This window comes from Elephas maximus, chromosome 22, assembly GCF_024166365.1.
Source record: "Elephas maximus indicus isolate mEleMax1 chromosome 22, mEleMax1 primary haplotype, whole genome shotgun sequence".
Classification (NCBI taxonomy): Eukaryota; Metazoa; Chordata; class Mammalia; order Proboscidea; family Elephantidae; genus Elephas; species Elephas maximus.
Window position 1 is genome coordinate 358,307 of NC_064840.1, and position 16,223 is coordinate 374,529.

Here is a 16,223-nt window from a genome sequence, read left to right on the forward strand (position 1 = left end):
CATTTACCTGCTGGGAGAGGGACAGTGAGCTTATCAGGTTGAGTGAGTTCCCGGACAGCACATGGCAAGGAAACCACAAACTGGCCCACCGGGCCTCTTGGCTCCAGAGCTTGTTTCCTTTTATTAAGTCCGTTTGCAAAACCCCAGGTAAAATGAAATACATGGTTTCTTGCGCTGCTTACCCAGACACCTGCCGTACATGTTAGGGTGATAGGTCACCATGAGCAGGACGCTCAGCCACACTTGTCCCTCTCCTACAGGTCACTACTACGTGCCGCTCCTGCGAGCAGAGGACACGTCTTCTCCAGTGATTGGGGAGCTGTGGTCCTCAGACCAGACGGCTGAGGCGCCGCACACTGGCCGCTTTGGGGGTAGCCCCCGTGACCCTGTTCTGACCCTGAGAGCCTTCGCAGGGCCCTTGAGTCCGTCCAAGGTGAGCTGCTGTGGAAGCTGCCGGAACCTCTGCCAGGTGTTCCCACGCAGCAGAGCTTGAGCACTTGCTGCGGGGGGGCTTTGTTCCACAGTACCCGGAAGGCCGTCCAGGCTGGCACCTCAGAACGTTTGCTGGGTGTCCTCAAGTGTCCTGACTGCATGCCTTCCTTGTTAACCTAGGCAAGTGTGGTGACACGTCTGTGCTTGTTAGGGAGGAAGGTGTACCAGCCAGCCCTGCCCAGCCATCGCCGCCTGTCTGTTCCTTCCAGCTTCACCAAGTTGTCTGCTCCAATGCTATAACTAAGAAACTCCCATTTCAAGTTTCAACTCCGAGGTTCACCTCACAGACTGCGTTCCCTGTAGCTTATCTTCCATTTGCTTCCTGTCAGAATGCTTCGAGCCATTAGCCTTGCTCCGCTTCCTTGAGCTTTATCACTACTGTCACTACATCCACACCTCAGCCCTTTGGCATGCCCTCGTCTCCCTGATGTTCAGATAAACCCTTAACACTGCGCTTGCTGGTCGGGGTCTGCGAGCTTCCAGTGCCAAGTGACAGCGGACCGCTCCCCCTACAACTGAATGTTGCACACGTTGGCTAATGTGTGGTCGTCGCACACGTTGGCTCACATGTGGTCGTTGCACACGTTGGCTCATATGCGGTCTTTTCTGATGTTAAAAACCCGCTAAATAATCAGTGATCGGCAGCCATAACAGCATCTCCAAAAAAGCTGGTCTCAATTAGGTTTAGATTAGTTGCGTAAAATGTAAAAACTCTAGTGGGAATTTATTTTTCTTCTGCGTGGTGGGAAGAATGAACTGACACTGTGAGGGCAGCCCCTTGGGGTTTGTGCTCTGTTCTGCTGGCCTCAGGGTGTGGCTTTCATCCTCAGGCTGCAGGAAGGGAGAAGGGCCCCTGTCTCTTAAGGCACCTTTCCAGAAGTCCCTCCACCTCCTGGGTCAGATGCAGTCAGGTTGTAGTGGAGTGGGACCATGGGCTCCTAGGCCACACATGCCTGGTTCTGTAACCACTGGGAGACATGGGGTCATCCCCGCAGTCCAGGGCTGTTTGCATGATGCAGTTCATGTTTTCATCTTCACAGGCAGAAGAGTTCCGCAGACTTTGGAAAACTCCACCCCGGGAGAAAGCAGGTTTCTTCCACAATGTCAGGAAATCTGATCCAGAAAGAGGGGTTGAAAGAGTGGGAAGGTACTGAAAGGGCCATATGTGAATATTAAAGAGATAAGCCATGATGCTCTTCTCTGGGTCATGTGTTTACCTGGGTTGGTGGGACAACCTGGTTACAGTGATCTTCAAGATGGTAGTTCCAGGAGTAGCTCCCTGATGGGCTTTAGAGCATGTTTTTTAAGGGCTAATTCCTTGCAAGCTTCACGTACACTGCAATTGGTATAGCAGATGTATTAGTTAAAGTAGTCCTTCCCAGATCTTAGACTAATTTTGCATCATTTATCAGAGGGATCTTTGTAATTTCTTGTATAAAGTACTGTACGGGTGGGGTGTTTTCTCAGAAATAAAGAAGGCTAAATACTCTCTCTCTGAATTATAATGGTGTAAGAGGTGGTTGTGATAGAAACTACAAGAAAAAAAGCCCCTGAGAGGTGTTTTTCCTAGAACCAAGAAGCTGAATTAGGGTGTAGATTAAGCTTCTTTGAATGTTGTAGAATCTATTCTCACAACGTGCACCCAGGTTCAGGTTTAAAAGTGACCTGGAAAGGACCTCTGAATTTTTCCATGTCAGAGCTAGAGTCCTGTGCTGCTTTATACAATGGTTGTATGAAAACAAGTACATCTGTTTGTGGGATTTTACTCTTGGCTTGGGGTCTGTCTCACCACCTCTCTTCCGGAGACCTTTTTCTCTCTCTAACATGCCAGAGCGAGCGAAGGAACTGCCAGGCTTTAAAGCACGCTAAGAGGAGCGCTGTTGCAGAAAATGAGAAGTGTAATTATTCTAGCTCAAGTTCAGGATAAGATGAGATTGCAGATACTGTTTTGGCATTCCTAGTATAAAGCTGCTGTTTTCCATGTGGTCAGTTCTGTGATGGGTCTTTTCTGCTTTCACAACTGATGGATTTTGTTTTGTTTGTTACAGGGAATTAGCGCATGAGCTGGGGTACCCCTGGGGTGAATACTGGGACTTCCTGGGCTGTTTTGTTGATCTGTCTTCCCAAGAGGGCCTGCAGAAACTGGAAGAATATCTCATTCAGCAAGAAATGGGCAAAAAGACCCAACAAGAACCGGGAGAAAATGAAGCCCATTTCCAAGACAAAGTCTCTGCTTCTGGTGAGGGCTCGGGTGCTCTGGTAGGGCTGGAATGTCTTGTGTGTGTATGTGAGAAAAGTGTGGCATCGCCAGAGGCATATAGCTATTTCTGTTTCAGTGTAACGAATACATTACCTAAAATCAAGAGAAGCTGTGTTCTCTGTGCTGGTTCACCAAAATTGATAGTAACTGAATTCCACTGGCTGAGGGTCTATATTAGTTGGGTTTTCTAATGCTCTAAAGTATTTTTTCTGAATGTACTTTATATCTGAATATTTCCCATATTTTCAGGAAAAAGACTAGGAGTACATATACCAGAATACTGGTGTGTACTTAGCAGATGTCAGGGTGCAAAGGACTTTTAAAGCATAAAAGAGCAAATGGAAAGATCGTAATGGAAGAGGTTAATTAGACTGCATCAAACTTAAAAGTAACTCATAAGAGCATCAACAACAACATTTAAAAAGGAAAAATAGAAACAGTTCTTAAACATTAGTAAGAAAAAAGACAAAAATACCCCAAATGCAAAATGGGCGAAGAACAAGAAATTCTTTAAAGGAAATAAAAGCGTTGTTAGCGCTGTTACTAACAGTGAAAAATATACACCTTTAAGATTCAGTAGGAGCCAGTTTCTACAATCCAGGCTTCCGGAAGACTTTCAGGGCAGTGGACGTGACTGTCTTCAGACAACAGGCCCTGCGGTGGTGTCCCTGATCTCCGAGAGGGAACAAAAGTTGCCGACGGCTGAGTTGTCGTCCCCTGAAACTGCACTTTGACCTTATACTAGGTTTTGTGAGCGTCAGAAAGAAAACTCACCAAATAAAACTTGTTAACGTTAAGCTAAAGATTAATAATAAAAAAATAGCTCACAAAACCTTGTTAATAACCAGAGTTTTTAATCTGCCAAAATAGAAATTTGTACAGGTATAAAATTTAAAATCTGTGGTTTCTGAAGGTCAAAATTGAGCCCATTAGCCTAGAAGGTGTTTATTTCACAAAATAGACTCCCTGGAGTGATGGAAAGAAAACAAAAATGGTTCAGATGCACATGAAGGAGGAAGAAGCCTAGGAAAGTCCTCTAGAAATGTGAAATGTGGAGCTGAATCCATGTGATTGTTGATGTTTGTGTTCAGCGATCTGAACCTAACTTTGTGTGTGAGGTATAGCTGACAGTGGTGTATACTTTTGGGTTTTGTAATAAAAGTACAAAATCAGTTTTGAAGCGCAGAATGCCCATCGCAAACTCGATTACTGGGTGAGAAAAGAGGAGTGTCAGATGTAAAGGCCAGCCTAGAAGTTAGAGGGACTTACACAGGTCATTTCACTTGTAAAGTGACTTCATTTCCTCTCTAAAGCTGTGTCGTTCCATATGGGGTCCCACATTTAATTTAGATATAATTAGTTGATATTAAAGTTAGTTCTTCATTTGTCCTAGTTAGATGTCAAGGGCTCGTTGGCCACCATCTGGGACAGCACAGAGACCATTCCGTCTCACAGACCGCCCCCTTGGGCAGTGCTGCTCCAAAGCAGTCCTTCTGTGAGTACGCTTGGGGTGACACCTGCAGCAGTTCCACCTCATGGAATTGGTCTCGAGGGACTTTCAGGACCCTGCAGGGTACGACTCAGTACCCTCAGATCCAAGCTGAGGGTACTTGGGGGTCTCCGCCGGTCACCCCACACCAGGGCACATGCTCAGCCTTGGATATCCCTTCCTTCTGGCCTGCAAGGAGGAAGCATTCTGTGTCCTGCTGCAGAGCTGCTCACCTTTTAACCAAGTGCCTTTCCCCAAGAAGGTGTGTGATGGGTTCCTTTTTTGGAATCTGATGTGCAGGTTTTGACTTAAAGAATGATCATTGCCTGGGTCACGTGAACTTGCAAACTGCACTGGAGGAGTGCAGCTACGGCCTTACGTTCACAGTCCCTGGGTTCTGGTACTCAGATCTCTGAAGTCCTTCTTTGTGTTGCTCACAGGCGGTGGTAAAAAGTGCAGCAACTCCATTTCTGTGAGGGCATTTCTAGATGAAGATGAGGACATGAGCTTGGAAGAAATTAAGAATTGGCAAAATGCAGCTCGGAATGCCAGCCAGCCCCCCGTTGGGGCCTCTGGAGACTCGGGACGCGACATTCTCCCTGTGGGGCAGGACGCACACCTCACAGACAGCTCAGATGCAAGCGACACGCACGATGGCAGAAACGGGTTCTGCAGTCCTCTGAGTCAGGCTAGGCCCCAAAGGGGGAAGAGGCCGAGGCCCCACTCTAGGGAGGGCTCCCTTCTGTCGCCTGTCTCCAGCTTAATGGTTGAGTTTGACAAACTAAATCTGCAAGCTCTGGGAAGTAGCTTTTGTAAGACACCAAATAACATAGAAACTAAAGATAAGATAATCCTGACTTCAAGAATGGACTCAGTGGGAAGTGATTTGTTAGAACCTGTTTCTGCTGCAGAAAAAACCGGGAATAACCAGATAAGGACAGAAAACGAAATATCAGCCGAAATTGCTAAAGTGTCGCTGGATCCTGACAGTCCCAGGCATGAGACCCCACACAGCCAAGACCCTGAGCTCCTGTCTGCACTGGCCTCTCCTCCATCCCCAGAGGTGGCGACAAGGCTCTTCCTGCTTGGGTAGGAGGGCGATGCTCGTCGGGCCTTTTTAAGTCTTTTTTTTTTCCCCACAATTTGATTGACTTGCACTTGTAGTTCCCACCTCTCTTTGGGGTTAGTTTGTAGCTTCTGAATGTTCCTTCCTGCGCCTGGTAGACGGGCTCTGCCAGTTTTCTAATTGCTGATAACATGGCATCCGCTTTTCCACCTCCTGGGGAGACAAATGCCACCAGAGTGACTGAGTCTTAATTTGCATTAGCAAAGAAAAACAGTCCTGGCTCCTCCTCAATCCTCAGCTGACATGAAGCCCCCCCCACTTGTGGTGCTCAGTTAAAGCCTCACTGAATCCTGCTGGTGAGGCACCCAGGGCACCCCTCCCCGCCCACACAGCACGAGGTCCTTGTCTGTTGCCCTGGCTCTGAGCTCCAGCCCCTCCCAGGACCAGCCGTCCCTCCTGATGTCCGTCCTTTGGGAGTGTGGGTGACTGGAGAGTGGACACACGTGGGAGCCCCACACTCTCATGCCACACTGCTCGGGCCAGATGGTTCACCTCATTGCTCTGGGCGCGTGTCCTGAGTGGAGAATGCAGTGGTATTCTGGAACTCTGTTTTATAACTCGGATTTTTTTTTTTGCTTTTTTTTCTCCCTGTTATCATGTATTCTAGAGAAGAACCATCGAAACTGGACCGGGACGTGCTGGCTGCCCTAGAGCATGCGGACATCGACCCTCATCGATACCCGGCTGTCCTCAGGTGGAAGGGCGCCGTGCTGGCCTACTCACCATCAGACAGACAGAGGTATGGTAGGCTCAGCAAGCCCCAGGACAGTCAGCCATGTGAGCTCTAGCCCCTGGCAGGTTAAAGTCTCACTGGCCACACTGGCTGAACCTCTCAGCCAAGTGTGGGGCAGCCCCATAGCCTGAGGTTTATGGGGCCCTCACTCGAGGGGCTGTGGGCGGAGCAGAGGCTCCCCACAAACTGCTGTTGGACAGCATGTTTCCACGCTGGCCACTCAGAGTTCACAGGGAGTCCTATCACCATTTAATTTCCAATCCTGTGGGCCTTGAAGAGGCAGAGATCCGGGTCACCCCTCTTCCCCCCGCCCTTGCCTTTCATCCACTTGCCCCTCACACTTGCCTCTCATCCACCTGTCCTTTACCCCCCTTCCCCCCTCCCCCCACCTTTCATCCACCTGCCCCTCACCCTCCTGTCCCTCACCCCCCTGCCCCCAACCCCCATCCCTCACCCCCCGGCCCCCCACCCCCTCCTCACTCACTGGCTCCTTGTTTGCTTCCAGACATGTGTGACTGTGGTAACACCCTCTCTTGGTTTCCCTAGTTGGCCGAGCCCAGCATTGAAAGGAAAGTTCAAGTCTCAGCGGCCAGTTCTTGGTTCTGCCCACAGCTGCAGCTCAGGAATATATGGGTCTGCTGCCGGCAGCCCTGCGAAACCCAGCGTCTCCCCACACTTGCCCGGCATGGGCAGCCCCGGGCGGTACAGCCCCGTGCACGGGAGCCACCTCCGCAGGATGGCTCGCCTGGCTGAGCTGGCAGCCCTGTAAGATCAGGCACTCTGCATGCGAGAAAGAGAAGGGCAGTCTGTTTATCGCTAAATAAGACAAAAATATTCTGATTAATTTATTGATCCTCATTTTGAGGGTAAAAGAATTTCAGAAAATAAAATGTTATTCTGTGTTCAGTTTAGAGCTCTGAAATTTTGGGAGAAGTTGAAATCAGATACCAACTTCCTGGAAGATGTCACTGTGGTGATGACAGACGTTTTAGTAATTCCTAGTTTTCAACAGAGACGGGGGCTGATGCAGCCCTCCCGAGAATGTTCTGAGCTGTTGTACGTGGTAGAGAAATCCTGTCTTGGTTTGCCAACTGATCCCAGCTGGTTAGACAAATCAAGACTGGACACGAAGAAGTAAACAGGAGCCTTGAATGTATCTTAGGCGTGCACGAACGATGTTTACAGTGTAGGTCATTAAAAACATCTAAATTATTGAAGATAAACTCTTAGTTTCTCTCCTGAAGAAATCTTCTGGAGCAGCAGTCTGCAGCAATAGTTGAAGATGTTTCGTTCCCACCAGCACCTGAGCCCCCGTTCCCTTGCTTTGGTTGCCAGTGTGGCGGTATTAAAATAGCCTGTAACTGTTCCCCGGTTTTAAAATTTATTCTGAGGATCCCCTGAAAGCAAAAGAAGAGGTGTTTTTACCGGGGTTTGTCACCGTTGTAACCTTTCCCCTCGGTGATCTTCTGGAAGGCCTGTCGCACAGGGTGCTTGAAGGGCAGGAGGTGCGAGGGAGCAGTTACGCCCCAAAACTGGCTCTACCCCTGGGTGCGGTCAGGTGGCTGCTCTTACACACCGTTCTCGTGAACGTTTTCAGTGTTCGATTCAAAATTACCAACGGAACCAGTGCTTTTGTAACTTCAGTGCCTTTTGTAAATCATTTTAATTTTTCTGAACTTGCTTTTTGAGAGTATACAGTGATACTAAGTAGGCATAAGTGAGATTCTTTTTCCTTTGTAAAAAATTCTTAATTGAAATTTATGTAGAAAAGCGTATTTCTCTCACAAGATACAAAAAAACAGGTCATGAACACTGGAATCAAAATGTGGATTTTAAGATTCAAAAGGTTGCACAGGGTTTTTTCATTTGTTGTGTAACAGTTGAGATATAAGACAAAAACAGTATAGTCTATTCCTAAAAACAATGGCATTTGAAAAAGTCACCTTTGTTCCAAAAGAAATCAGAATACAGATAATTGTATCCACAGTGATGATCTGTTTGCTTTGAAGTCTGACCGCACTGTCCTGTGTACTACTGTAAATATTTAGATGGTCATTAAAAGTGTTTTTGCCTTAATTTCTCAGATCGCTTGTCCTCAGTTGTCAGTGGTTTGGGCTGCCTTTGATAACTTCTCATTTGTGTAAGCTGTGTAGACATGGAAAAAAATCAAGGAGATGCTGGTCTCAGAGATATTTTTGCTCTTAATATCTTAAATCTCTTAATGAAGTACATTATTTTAAAAATAACATGGTAATCACTCTGAGCTTTCGGAAAAATTTCTCCTACCTGTGCTTGGGCAGAATATACCCTTTTGGTCAAATCTCGAGTGGTATTTTGAAGACGCAGTACATTAGCCAGATAGTGGTTTCTTTGCTGTCTCTTCGCCCTTTCCCTTTCTGACACAACTGTGACAAACCACTTCTGGCATCAGCTAAGCTAGCAGATTTTCCAGGCACACTCGGATGTGGGAAAGCCTTTTTTGTGAGATTAACAATTGGTCGTGTCATTTCTTCCAAAGATCGAGTACAGTCTGCTCTAGTGAAGGGACGGTGGGGATCTCACGTACTTAATGTCACTCTTTTATAATGAATTCTTCTGTGACTAACATATGAAACATATACAGAAAATTCCTCCTTGTTCATGGGGGGAGCACTGCCACCCTGTGGCAAGGTGGTAGGGCTAGTTATAAGACCACAAACGAAACCTCTATTAATTTTTGGTTGTTCACAGAAACTCACAGCTTTCAGAGACCAGTGTTTGATTATAAATTAACAGTTTCTATGACAGACTGTCAGCACTGCTCAGGGGTGCTGTGGCCTCCTGTTCCTGGCTGGGCTTTGAAGATGCATGCCCTTCTGTGTGCACGCTGAGAGCCATCCTCATGGCAGGGCCGGTGGGGGCAACACGCTAGGCTCAGCATAGGACACTAGGAAACAAAACTTCAGGCCGCCCTTGTTACACTCTCTACAGGTTTCCTGTTTTCTTAAAAACATGCACAATTGGTATTGATGCCAATAAAAAAAAAGTAAAATAAAATTTTATTATGTAATTGTTTCCAAAGTTGACAAATGGATCAAATATTCCATTTAGTTGCATGACTGCAGAAAATGTTCATAACCACTCCACAGAAATGGTAGTTTTTCTGAATTAACAATATTTGGGATAGACACGTCATGTCTAAATACTTTTAACACTTTAATCCATACACATAAAAGATTAGCAATAACCACAGGCAAACTAAGGCCGAGCCTGCAGTCTAGGATATTAAAATGCTGTTCATTACGGTGATTTCCTGTCACTAAGCCAATGTTAAACGCTGGCAAATCACGAGCATGACGGGCAACTCCCCACGGCCTCTTCCACAGGACCAAGGTGGTGGCGGCAGCCTCAGCACATCCCGCCCCACCCCCCAGGTGTCCTGGTCAGTGCACAGGTCCTCACACTCCCGAGGGTCAAACAAAGCAGGTAAGTTCAGACCCACCCACGACTTCAGGGATATGACTGTGGAGTAAGAAACTGGCTTTCAAAGTAAGAACCTACATGAGGAAAATATGTTTTAAGTGACAGACGGGTTTTACAAAATGAAAAAGTATGAAGTAAAATGCGCTGTGAATGAAGAGTATGGGCCGCCGCCACTCTGTGAGTAACTGACCTGTTGTCCCCGTGTGCCTCACAAAGTGGGTGGGCCATGGCTGGTGTTGTCACAATGAAAGGCCCTTCGGTGTGGGGTGTGCATGGGCCCGTCTGCAGTGAGGACATCTGCCAGCCCTTGTTTGATCCCTAGACAGGCCAGCTTCTGTCTAGGAAGCCAATCCACCTCACACCCAGGGCATCTCCCAGATCATGGGAGGGGAAACCCTGGGCGGCCTGGCTCTCCGGTGGTAATGTTCCCCGCTCATCCCGGGCCAGAGGCAAGTACTGGAACGCAGCACTTCAGACAGTTCTCACTTTCCGCTGGCTGCTTTCGATAAAAATGTAACTGAAATGCACCCTGTGTAGGGAGGAGGGTGGACACCCACGTGCTTGTGGCATAGACACTGAGGAGGACGGGAAGGTCTGGCCGCTGCCTGGGGGGTGCCTGCAGCGCGGCCCTCAGGACCGGGTGATCTTGTCCGGAGGCATGAACCCCGTGTCCCCAAGGGTCCTTAGCGCGACCCTGCCATTGGGTCGGATCACCAGGTGGGTGATGCTGCCATTGTTGAGGGAAAGACGGAGCCAGCCTTCAGGTGGAAACTGCAGCGCTCTTGAGGAAAGGGAAAAAGCACATGAATGAGCGAGTGAGACCACTGTTCTTTGTCACGGTGCAGAGGAAGCGGTTTAGTATTTCTCTACTCCTCCCACCACCTGGGGCTGGGGAGTGAGGTGGGGGCCTTGGCAAAGCTAACAGCAACCCCAGAGTAAGAAAGAAGGTCTCTGTCTCAGGGCTGGGACAGCATGGGCCAAATCCTTCCATTCTCAGGACAGGACTTCTCAAAGGAAAGAGCCGGCTGGAGCAACAAAGTAATGAACGTATCACAAGATGATAACCCAGAGACGAACAGGAGATCAGCACAATCTTAAAAGTCTCTCTCCAAGATACTTACCAGTTACAAAGGGGGAAAGAGTCACTTCACAGTGAGGAACCCAGCAGACACCCCTACCCAGGTGATCCCAGCTGGCACCGCACCACAGGGCCACCCAACGCAAAGCCCCAAGGAGGCAGCTCATGCATGTGCCTTCCGGTCAGAAGTGCGTGGTCACCAAATTGAAAGATTCCACCAGATGCACGACTTGGACTCATCCGAAGTGCTGGGTCATGAGAGGACAGCAAGGCCCGTCCCAACCAGAAAAGCCTGAGGAGGTGTGACGGTGGAACACAACACAGGTCCTGGACCCGGCATGGGTGCTGAGACCTGGTGACACTTAAACAGGCATGTGGTTCAGCAGTGTCTGCACCACAGTCAATTTCCAGGTATGTGAGTTATTGTTAGGGAGAGCTGGGGGAAGGGTACATGTAAACTTTCTGTATGGTTTTTTGTTTTTTGTAAAGTCTGCACTTATTTCAAAACAGAAAGTTAGAAAACAAAGGGCCCTGGCTCCTGGTGGCCCAGAAGGTGCAGCACCGCCTCACAGTGCGCAGAGGGGCCCAGTGCCCTCACCTGCACACGATGTAACGGATGACGTTGGCATGACATATGAAGATCTCGTAACTGTCCTCCTCCTGCCTGGCATCTGCCCGGTGGATATAATTCCGAAATGCAGCCTCAATCCGGGCTCCGTCCTCATAATACTGCTGGGGGCAGAGGAGGGAATCGTGTGAGAGGAAGCCAGTGCAGACACCACTTGGGGCACATCAGAAAAGGACTCAACATGCCTGTCTTCTAGCAGCTACTGTGAAGAAAGGTTCTGAGCTCCAGGGACTTGAGGAACACTGAGGGATACGGGTGAGGGAGCAAGCAAGGAACCCCAGGGCTGGGAGGGGAGGCAGAGGGGACGTGGCCTGCTGGCCTGGGGAAGAGGAGCACCCCCACGTTGGATGTGGAGTTTTACCACAGCTTCTGGCTTCCAGTGGGACACGGGCGGGTCAGGCTCAATGGGGGCGCCTTCCCTGAGCAGGTCGGTGCTGACTCTGCACACCCCTGGAGAAAAGCACATAAGGCCCCAGGTGTTGGCGGCACAGGTAGAACCTGCCTGGTTACCTCTTTGTTCCTAACTGCAGCTTTAGCCTAACACGAGACCTGAGCTTTCACCAGCCAGCCACTCGCAAGCACATGGTGCTAGGACTCACCTGGCAGGTGTTTGCTGATGATGTCTGTTGTTTCTATGGCTCGTGTCATGGAGGAATGTACGATCTTGTCAAACTTCAACCCCAGGCTTGCTAGTCGGAGGCCAGTTAACTCAGCCTGTTCACGACCTTAAAGTTGAAAAACCCTATAGAATTACAGGTATCTGGATCCACGTTTATTTCACACACATTTATGGCCGTACTGAGCACCAGCCACCGTTCTAGGGAGGGGGTACAAGACAGGCAAGTGCCTGACCTTGTGGAGCCTGGGCTCTGCTGGGGGAGGCAGTCACAAACAGGGAAAATCAACAAGATCATCTCGTTTTCTTTCAGCCACCACACTGAGAAAAACCCATCTGATTCCACCAACAGCAATGATGAAAGTTAGTAACAATTTAAGTTTGGGTGGAGTTACTTACTCTGATCATTCTTACCCAACTATGTCCAAAAATTGGGTCTGAATGCCACTCATGACTCACCAACTATGCAGTCATTACAAATTTGAATACATAAAAACCTTAAAATCTCAGTGTTACCAAGTAGAGGCTGAATGCAAATCCAAGTCTTCTTCTCACACATATTTTGAGAATGTGGCTTTAAAAAAAGCCTGCAGTCGGTCGGTTTCCACTGGATGTGGTGACATTCACATATGCTGCTTCCCAGTTTCAAAACTCATTTTGGGTACAAGAAGCCAGAACGGGATCACGCCTGGGGAGGGGGGAGCAGGCTGGCTGGAGAACAGGCCTGCAGGCCTCTTATACTGTTTGAATTTTTTAATATGCACACGAGTGGGAAACATCCTATTCAAAAACAAAAGTTTAAGCTCTACCTCAGACCCACCGTGTGTTTCCTTTCCTAGGGATGTCTCCTACCCATATGTTTGCACATGGGCACAGAGACAGAGGGAGGGTGCTCCCGGCAGCAAGGTATTGGGGACAACCAACATGCCTACCTGCGGGGACCTTTCAACTCTCTACAGACCAGTCTTGTCTGTCTAAAGGGTTTACGACATGGCTGCTCGACAGACAGGTCTGCACGTGCTGAATGCAAGGATGAGTTCACGACACCTGCCTGCGTATGCACTGAATCTGGTCATATGCAAGTAAGATTTTATCCTAAGTTTTTTTTTTTTAAGTCAAGGGCGTTTTTAAAAGCCTGTCTCAAGTAGACTTAGGCTATACTGATAATTACAACATTTGAGCCTGGGACATAAGTCCCCGACACAGATTTAAGGAGGCACAGGACCCCATGAGCATCTCTAAGGAGAGGGATGTCCAAGCCCGGCCCACGTACCCAGTGGAGTGAGAGTCCGCTCCTTCTCCAGGGAGCCATCCACATGGTACTGAGAGTGCCTGATGAGGAAGATGTGTCGCGTGGCCTTAGCTTTGCACTGGTCCAGCTTGGACGTCAGCTCTTCTTCTCCAGACTCCAGGTTTCTTTTCCGAAGGTTGACGAGAGACAGCGGTTCTCGCCTAATGTTGAAATTTAAGATTTGTACGTCTTGTGACCTCTGTTCATTCATAAGTCACCTTTGAGTATTTCTGACAGGACAGTATTCTCAAGTTAGGAAGAGCAACCTTCCAGGTTTTAAGAGAGCGCAGAGAAGAGCCCAGGTCCTCAGCACTCTGTTCTCAACCACCTGCTAGTGTCCCTGCCATCATCCCAGGAGATTCCTGCCTCCTCGAGCACATCCCCACTGAACCACCCCACAAACAGTTAAGTGCCAGGCCTGTTCTAGGTGGTACAATTGAAAAATAAAATTAGGCAAGCTAAGCCCTTCTGTAACTTATGTTCTAGTAAGGAAAGATGGATAATAAACAGCAAAAGGCAAACAAGACAATGTCAAGACAGTCATAAAGGATACAGGGAAAACCTAACTAGGTAACAGGATGGAGCACACCAGTGCCTTACTTGTAGCAGAGATACCGTATTAGTGTAAGATATTAACAGAGGGAACTAGGTGTGGAGTCTACGAAAATCATCTGTACTAATATCATTATTTTTCCATAAACCTAAAGCTATTCTAAAACAGTTTGTTTATAAGAAAGTTAAAGTTAAAAGAAAAAGTTCCTATGAAGTTCCTGATACAACTCGTCCAGCACTAAGTATGTGCTACGTGCTCCCTCCCTGGGACTGAAGCCAAATGTAGCGAAGACTGAGGGCCAGCTAAACCACTCCACACTGGCTACTTCCTGCCGCTTGAGCGGGCTGTCCCGAGAAAGAGAATGCAAGCAAGGTAGGTAACTTAAAACTTCCTAGTAGCCACACAAAAAAGGTTAAAAAAAAAAAAAAGAGTAAAATTTCAGTAACACTTTTCATGAGACTGACATGATTTGTAAACTTTCACTTAAAGCACAATAAAAATTTTTAAAGATTTTCAATAATCTTTTATTTAATCCAATATATCAAAAATATTATTTCAACACATAATGTTAAAAAAATTTGTACTGCTTTCGTTTTCAATTTAAACTAAAATTAAATAAAATTTAAAATTCTGTTCCTTAATCGCAGGAGCCACACTTCAGGTGCTCAATAATCACGTGGTCAGTGGCTGCAGTACTGCTTGGGTGTACTGACGCCTGCTAGCCGTGCCTTTGGACTTGGTACCGAAATGGTTTCACATTGATCCCTCCTAAGAGTCCCCTTTGGGGACACTGGTGGTTCAGTGGTAGAATTCTCGCCTTCCATGCAGGAGACCCAGGTTTGATTCCTGGCCAATGCACCTCACGTGCAGCCACACCTGTCTGTCGCTGGAGGCTTGCGTGTTGCTACGACGCTGAACAGGTTTCAGTGGGCTAGGAGGAAAAGCCTGGTGATCTACTTCCAAAAAGCAGCCAATGAAAACCCTACTGATCACAACGGTCCCATTGTGCCTGGGGTCCCCATGAGTCCCGTGGACTCCAGGGCAGCTAACAACAAGGGTCCCTTTCAAGGCCCTGATCATCGTTCCAGCATGCATCATTCTTTGGGTGCTGACATCCAACTCTTTATCTCAGTTTTGAGGCAAAGATCTGATCGATTCGCGGATTAAGAAGCTGACGAGAAGGGGAACAATGACAACAACCCCTCAGAACCTTGCACGCCCTCTGTCCAGGCTTCCTAAGCCAGGCGCCGTCCTAGCATTTTACCGGCTCCCCAAACAACCCGATGAGACAGGGACCCGTCCTTCCCTGCTACAGACGAGAAAGTTGAGGCTCCGAGGGGCTGAGGACCGACAGGCGCCAGGTCACACAGCCAGTCCTCGGGCCAGTCTCCTCCGCGCCTTTTGCTAAAAGTGACAACATAAAACCCCCAAGGAAGGGCGATCAGGTCCTGTGAGCAGCCAGGCGCGGCGTCCTTCCGACCCGGAGCGGGCGGCGGCCGGGAAAGCTGTCGCGTGAGCTGTCCCGAGTGCACGGGGACCTGAACGTGGAGCTACCAGCGCCCGCCAGGGTCCGAGGCTCCGCTCCCCGCCCGCCCGGGCCCCCCGCGCACCTGTCCCAGTTGGGATCCCAGACGGCGGGCGAGGGGCGCGTGCCTACCGCCCAGCCCGGCGGCTCGGACGCCCGCGGCTCCGCGTCTCCGCCCGCGCGCGGCTTCCCCACCGCCACGGCCGAGAAGAGCACGGCGGCCGAGCCCCCGGCCAGCCCGCAGGCCGCCAGCTGCAGCGCCTGCCGGAACGCCATACTCGCCAGCTCCCGCGCGCGGCGACACGCAGCTGAGACACTTCCGCGCGGCCTTCGCTTCCGGCCGACGGGGCGGAAGTGGGGGCGACGGAAGTCCCGCCTCCCGGGCAGCTGCCGGGGGGAGGGGGAGGAGGAGGCGGGGGGCGCCCGGGCGGCCATGGAGTCCAGTCCCCGGTCCCTCCGGTCAGCGAGCCTTCCGCGCGCCAGCCGGGGGGCCGGTGCTGCTGCGGGCGCCGGATGAGGCAGCGGACAGGAGACGGGCGGCTGACGTGCAGGCGGGGAGACAGGAGAAAGTAAGCGATGGCGTAAGGCGGGAGGTGAGAACAGAAGCGGGAAGGAGGGGGAAGGCGCCCCGGGGAGGCGACCCTGGAGCCTGCACCCGAGCAGGGGAGACCCGCCGTGGGAAGATGCGGGCGCTCACATCGGCGGACAGCTTTCCCTTCTCGTGGAAGCAGGTGGGGTGACAGACTGAAACCACGGTTTTGCTCAAGAGCACGGGAGGCGCTGTGCGCCTTTTCGGAGGAGAGACGGCTGCACGTTTGCACGAGGAAGACCTTCCACTGTCTCCTAATCCGACGCTCCAAGCCCCTCGCTTAGAAATCGTGCTTACTTGTCTAAGAAGAATAAGAAACCTGATCCTCAGTATCCCAAGTGAAGTTCGTCATTGTATCCACCTTTGACTCACATTTTCGGC

General features: G+C 49.5%; 2 protein-coding genes across 6 annotated transcripts in view; one reads left to right on the forward strand and one right to left on the reverse strand.

Annotated features, from left to right (window-relative positions):
• ANKLE2 (ankyrin repeat and LEM domain containing 2) overlaps positions 1 to 8,183 on the forward strand; it is a 31,031-nt gene extending 22,848 nt beyond the window's left edge. For both annotated transcript variants that reach the window (XM_049865917.1, XM_049865918.1), the window contains exons 8-13: positions 261 to 433; positions 1,533 to 1,639; positions 2,541 to 2,731; positions 4,682 to 5,330; positions 5,975 to 6,106; positions 6,647 to 8,183. In XM_049865917.1, coding sequence (XP_049721874.1) covers positions 261 to 433; positions 1,533 to 1,639; positions 2,541 to 2,731; positions 4,682 to 5,330; positions 5,975 to 6,106; positions 6,647 to 6,869 — 1,475 coding nt within the window. In that variant the 3' untranslated portion in view covers positions 6,870 to 8,183. The remainder of the gene's footprint in view (positions 1 to 260; positions 434 to 1,532; positions 1,640 to 2,540; positions 2,732 to 4,681; positions 5,331 to 5,974; positions 6,107 to 6,646) is intronic.
• A 940-nt stretch (positions 8,184 to 9,123) lies between these two features.
• PGAM5 (PGAM family member 5, mitochondrial serine/threonine protein phosphatase) lies at positions 9,124 to 15,585 on the reverse strand. Of its 4 annotated transcripts, none has more exons than XM_049865923.1 (6): positions 15,339 to 15,582; positions 13,158 to 13,336; positions 11,868 to 11,993; positions 11,630 to 11,718; positions 11,239 to 11,369; positions 9,124 to 10,343 (listed from the first exon to the last, which is right to left on the reverse strand). In XM_049865923.1, the coding sequence occupies exons 1-6, from the start codon at positions 15,527 to 15,529 to the stop codon at positions 10,193 to 10,195; spliced, it is 867 nt and encodes a 288-aa protein (XP_049721880.1). In that variant the 5' UTR covers positions 15,530 to 15,582; the 3' UTR covers positions 9,124 to 10,192. The 4 variants fall into 4 exon arrangements, with proteins under 4 accessions (XP_049721880.1, XP_049721879.1, XP_049721878.1 ...); XM_049865922.1 differs by having other exon boundaries at positions 9,125 to 10,343; positions 11,239 to 11,372; positions 15,339 to 15,581; XM_049865921.1 differs by having other exon boundaries at positions 10,250 to 11,001; positions 15,339 to 15,585.
• Between the last annotated feature and the right edge of the window lie 638 nt (positions 15,586 to 16,223).

Bases quoted from the DNA above. Each gene is read 5' to 3' on its own strand.
- PGAM5 (XM_049865920.1), bottom strand. From the start codon at position 15,529: ATGGCGTTCCGGCAGGCGCTGCAGCTGGCGGCCTGCGGGCTGGCCGGG. The intron at 11,994-13,157 runs GTACGTGGGCCG...TTCAACTTTAAG, and splicing joins GCGGACTCTCACTCCACTGG to GTCGTGAACAGGCTGAGTTA. The intron at 11,719-11,867 runs GTGAGTCCTAGC...GCTTTTCTCCAG, and splicing joins CATCAGCAAACACCTGCCAG to GGGTGTGCAGAGTCAGCACC.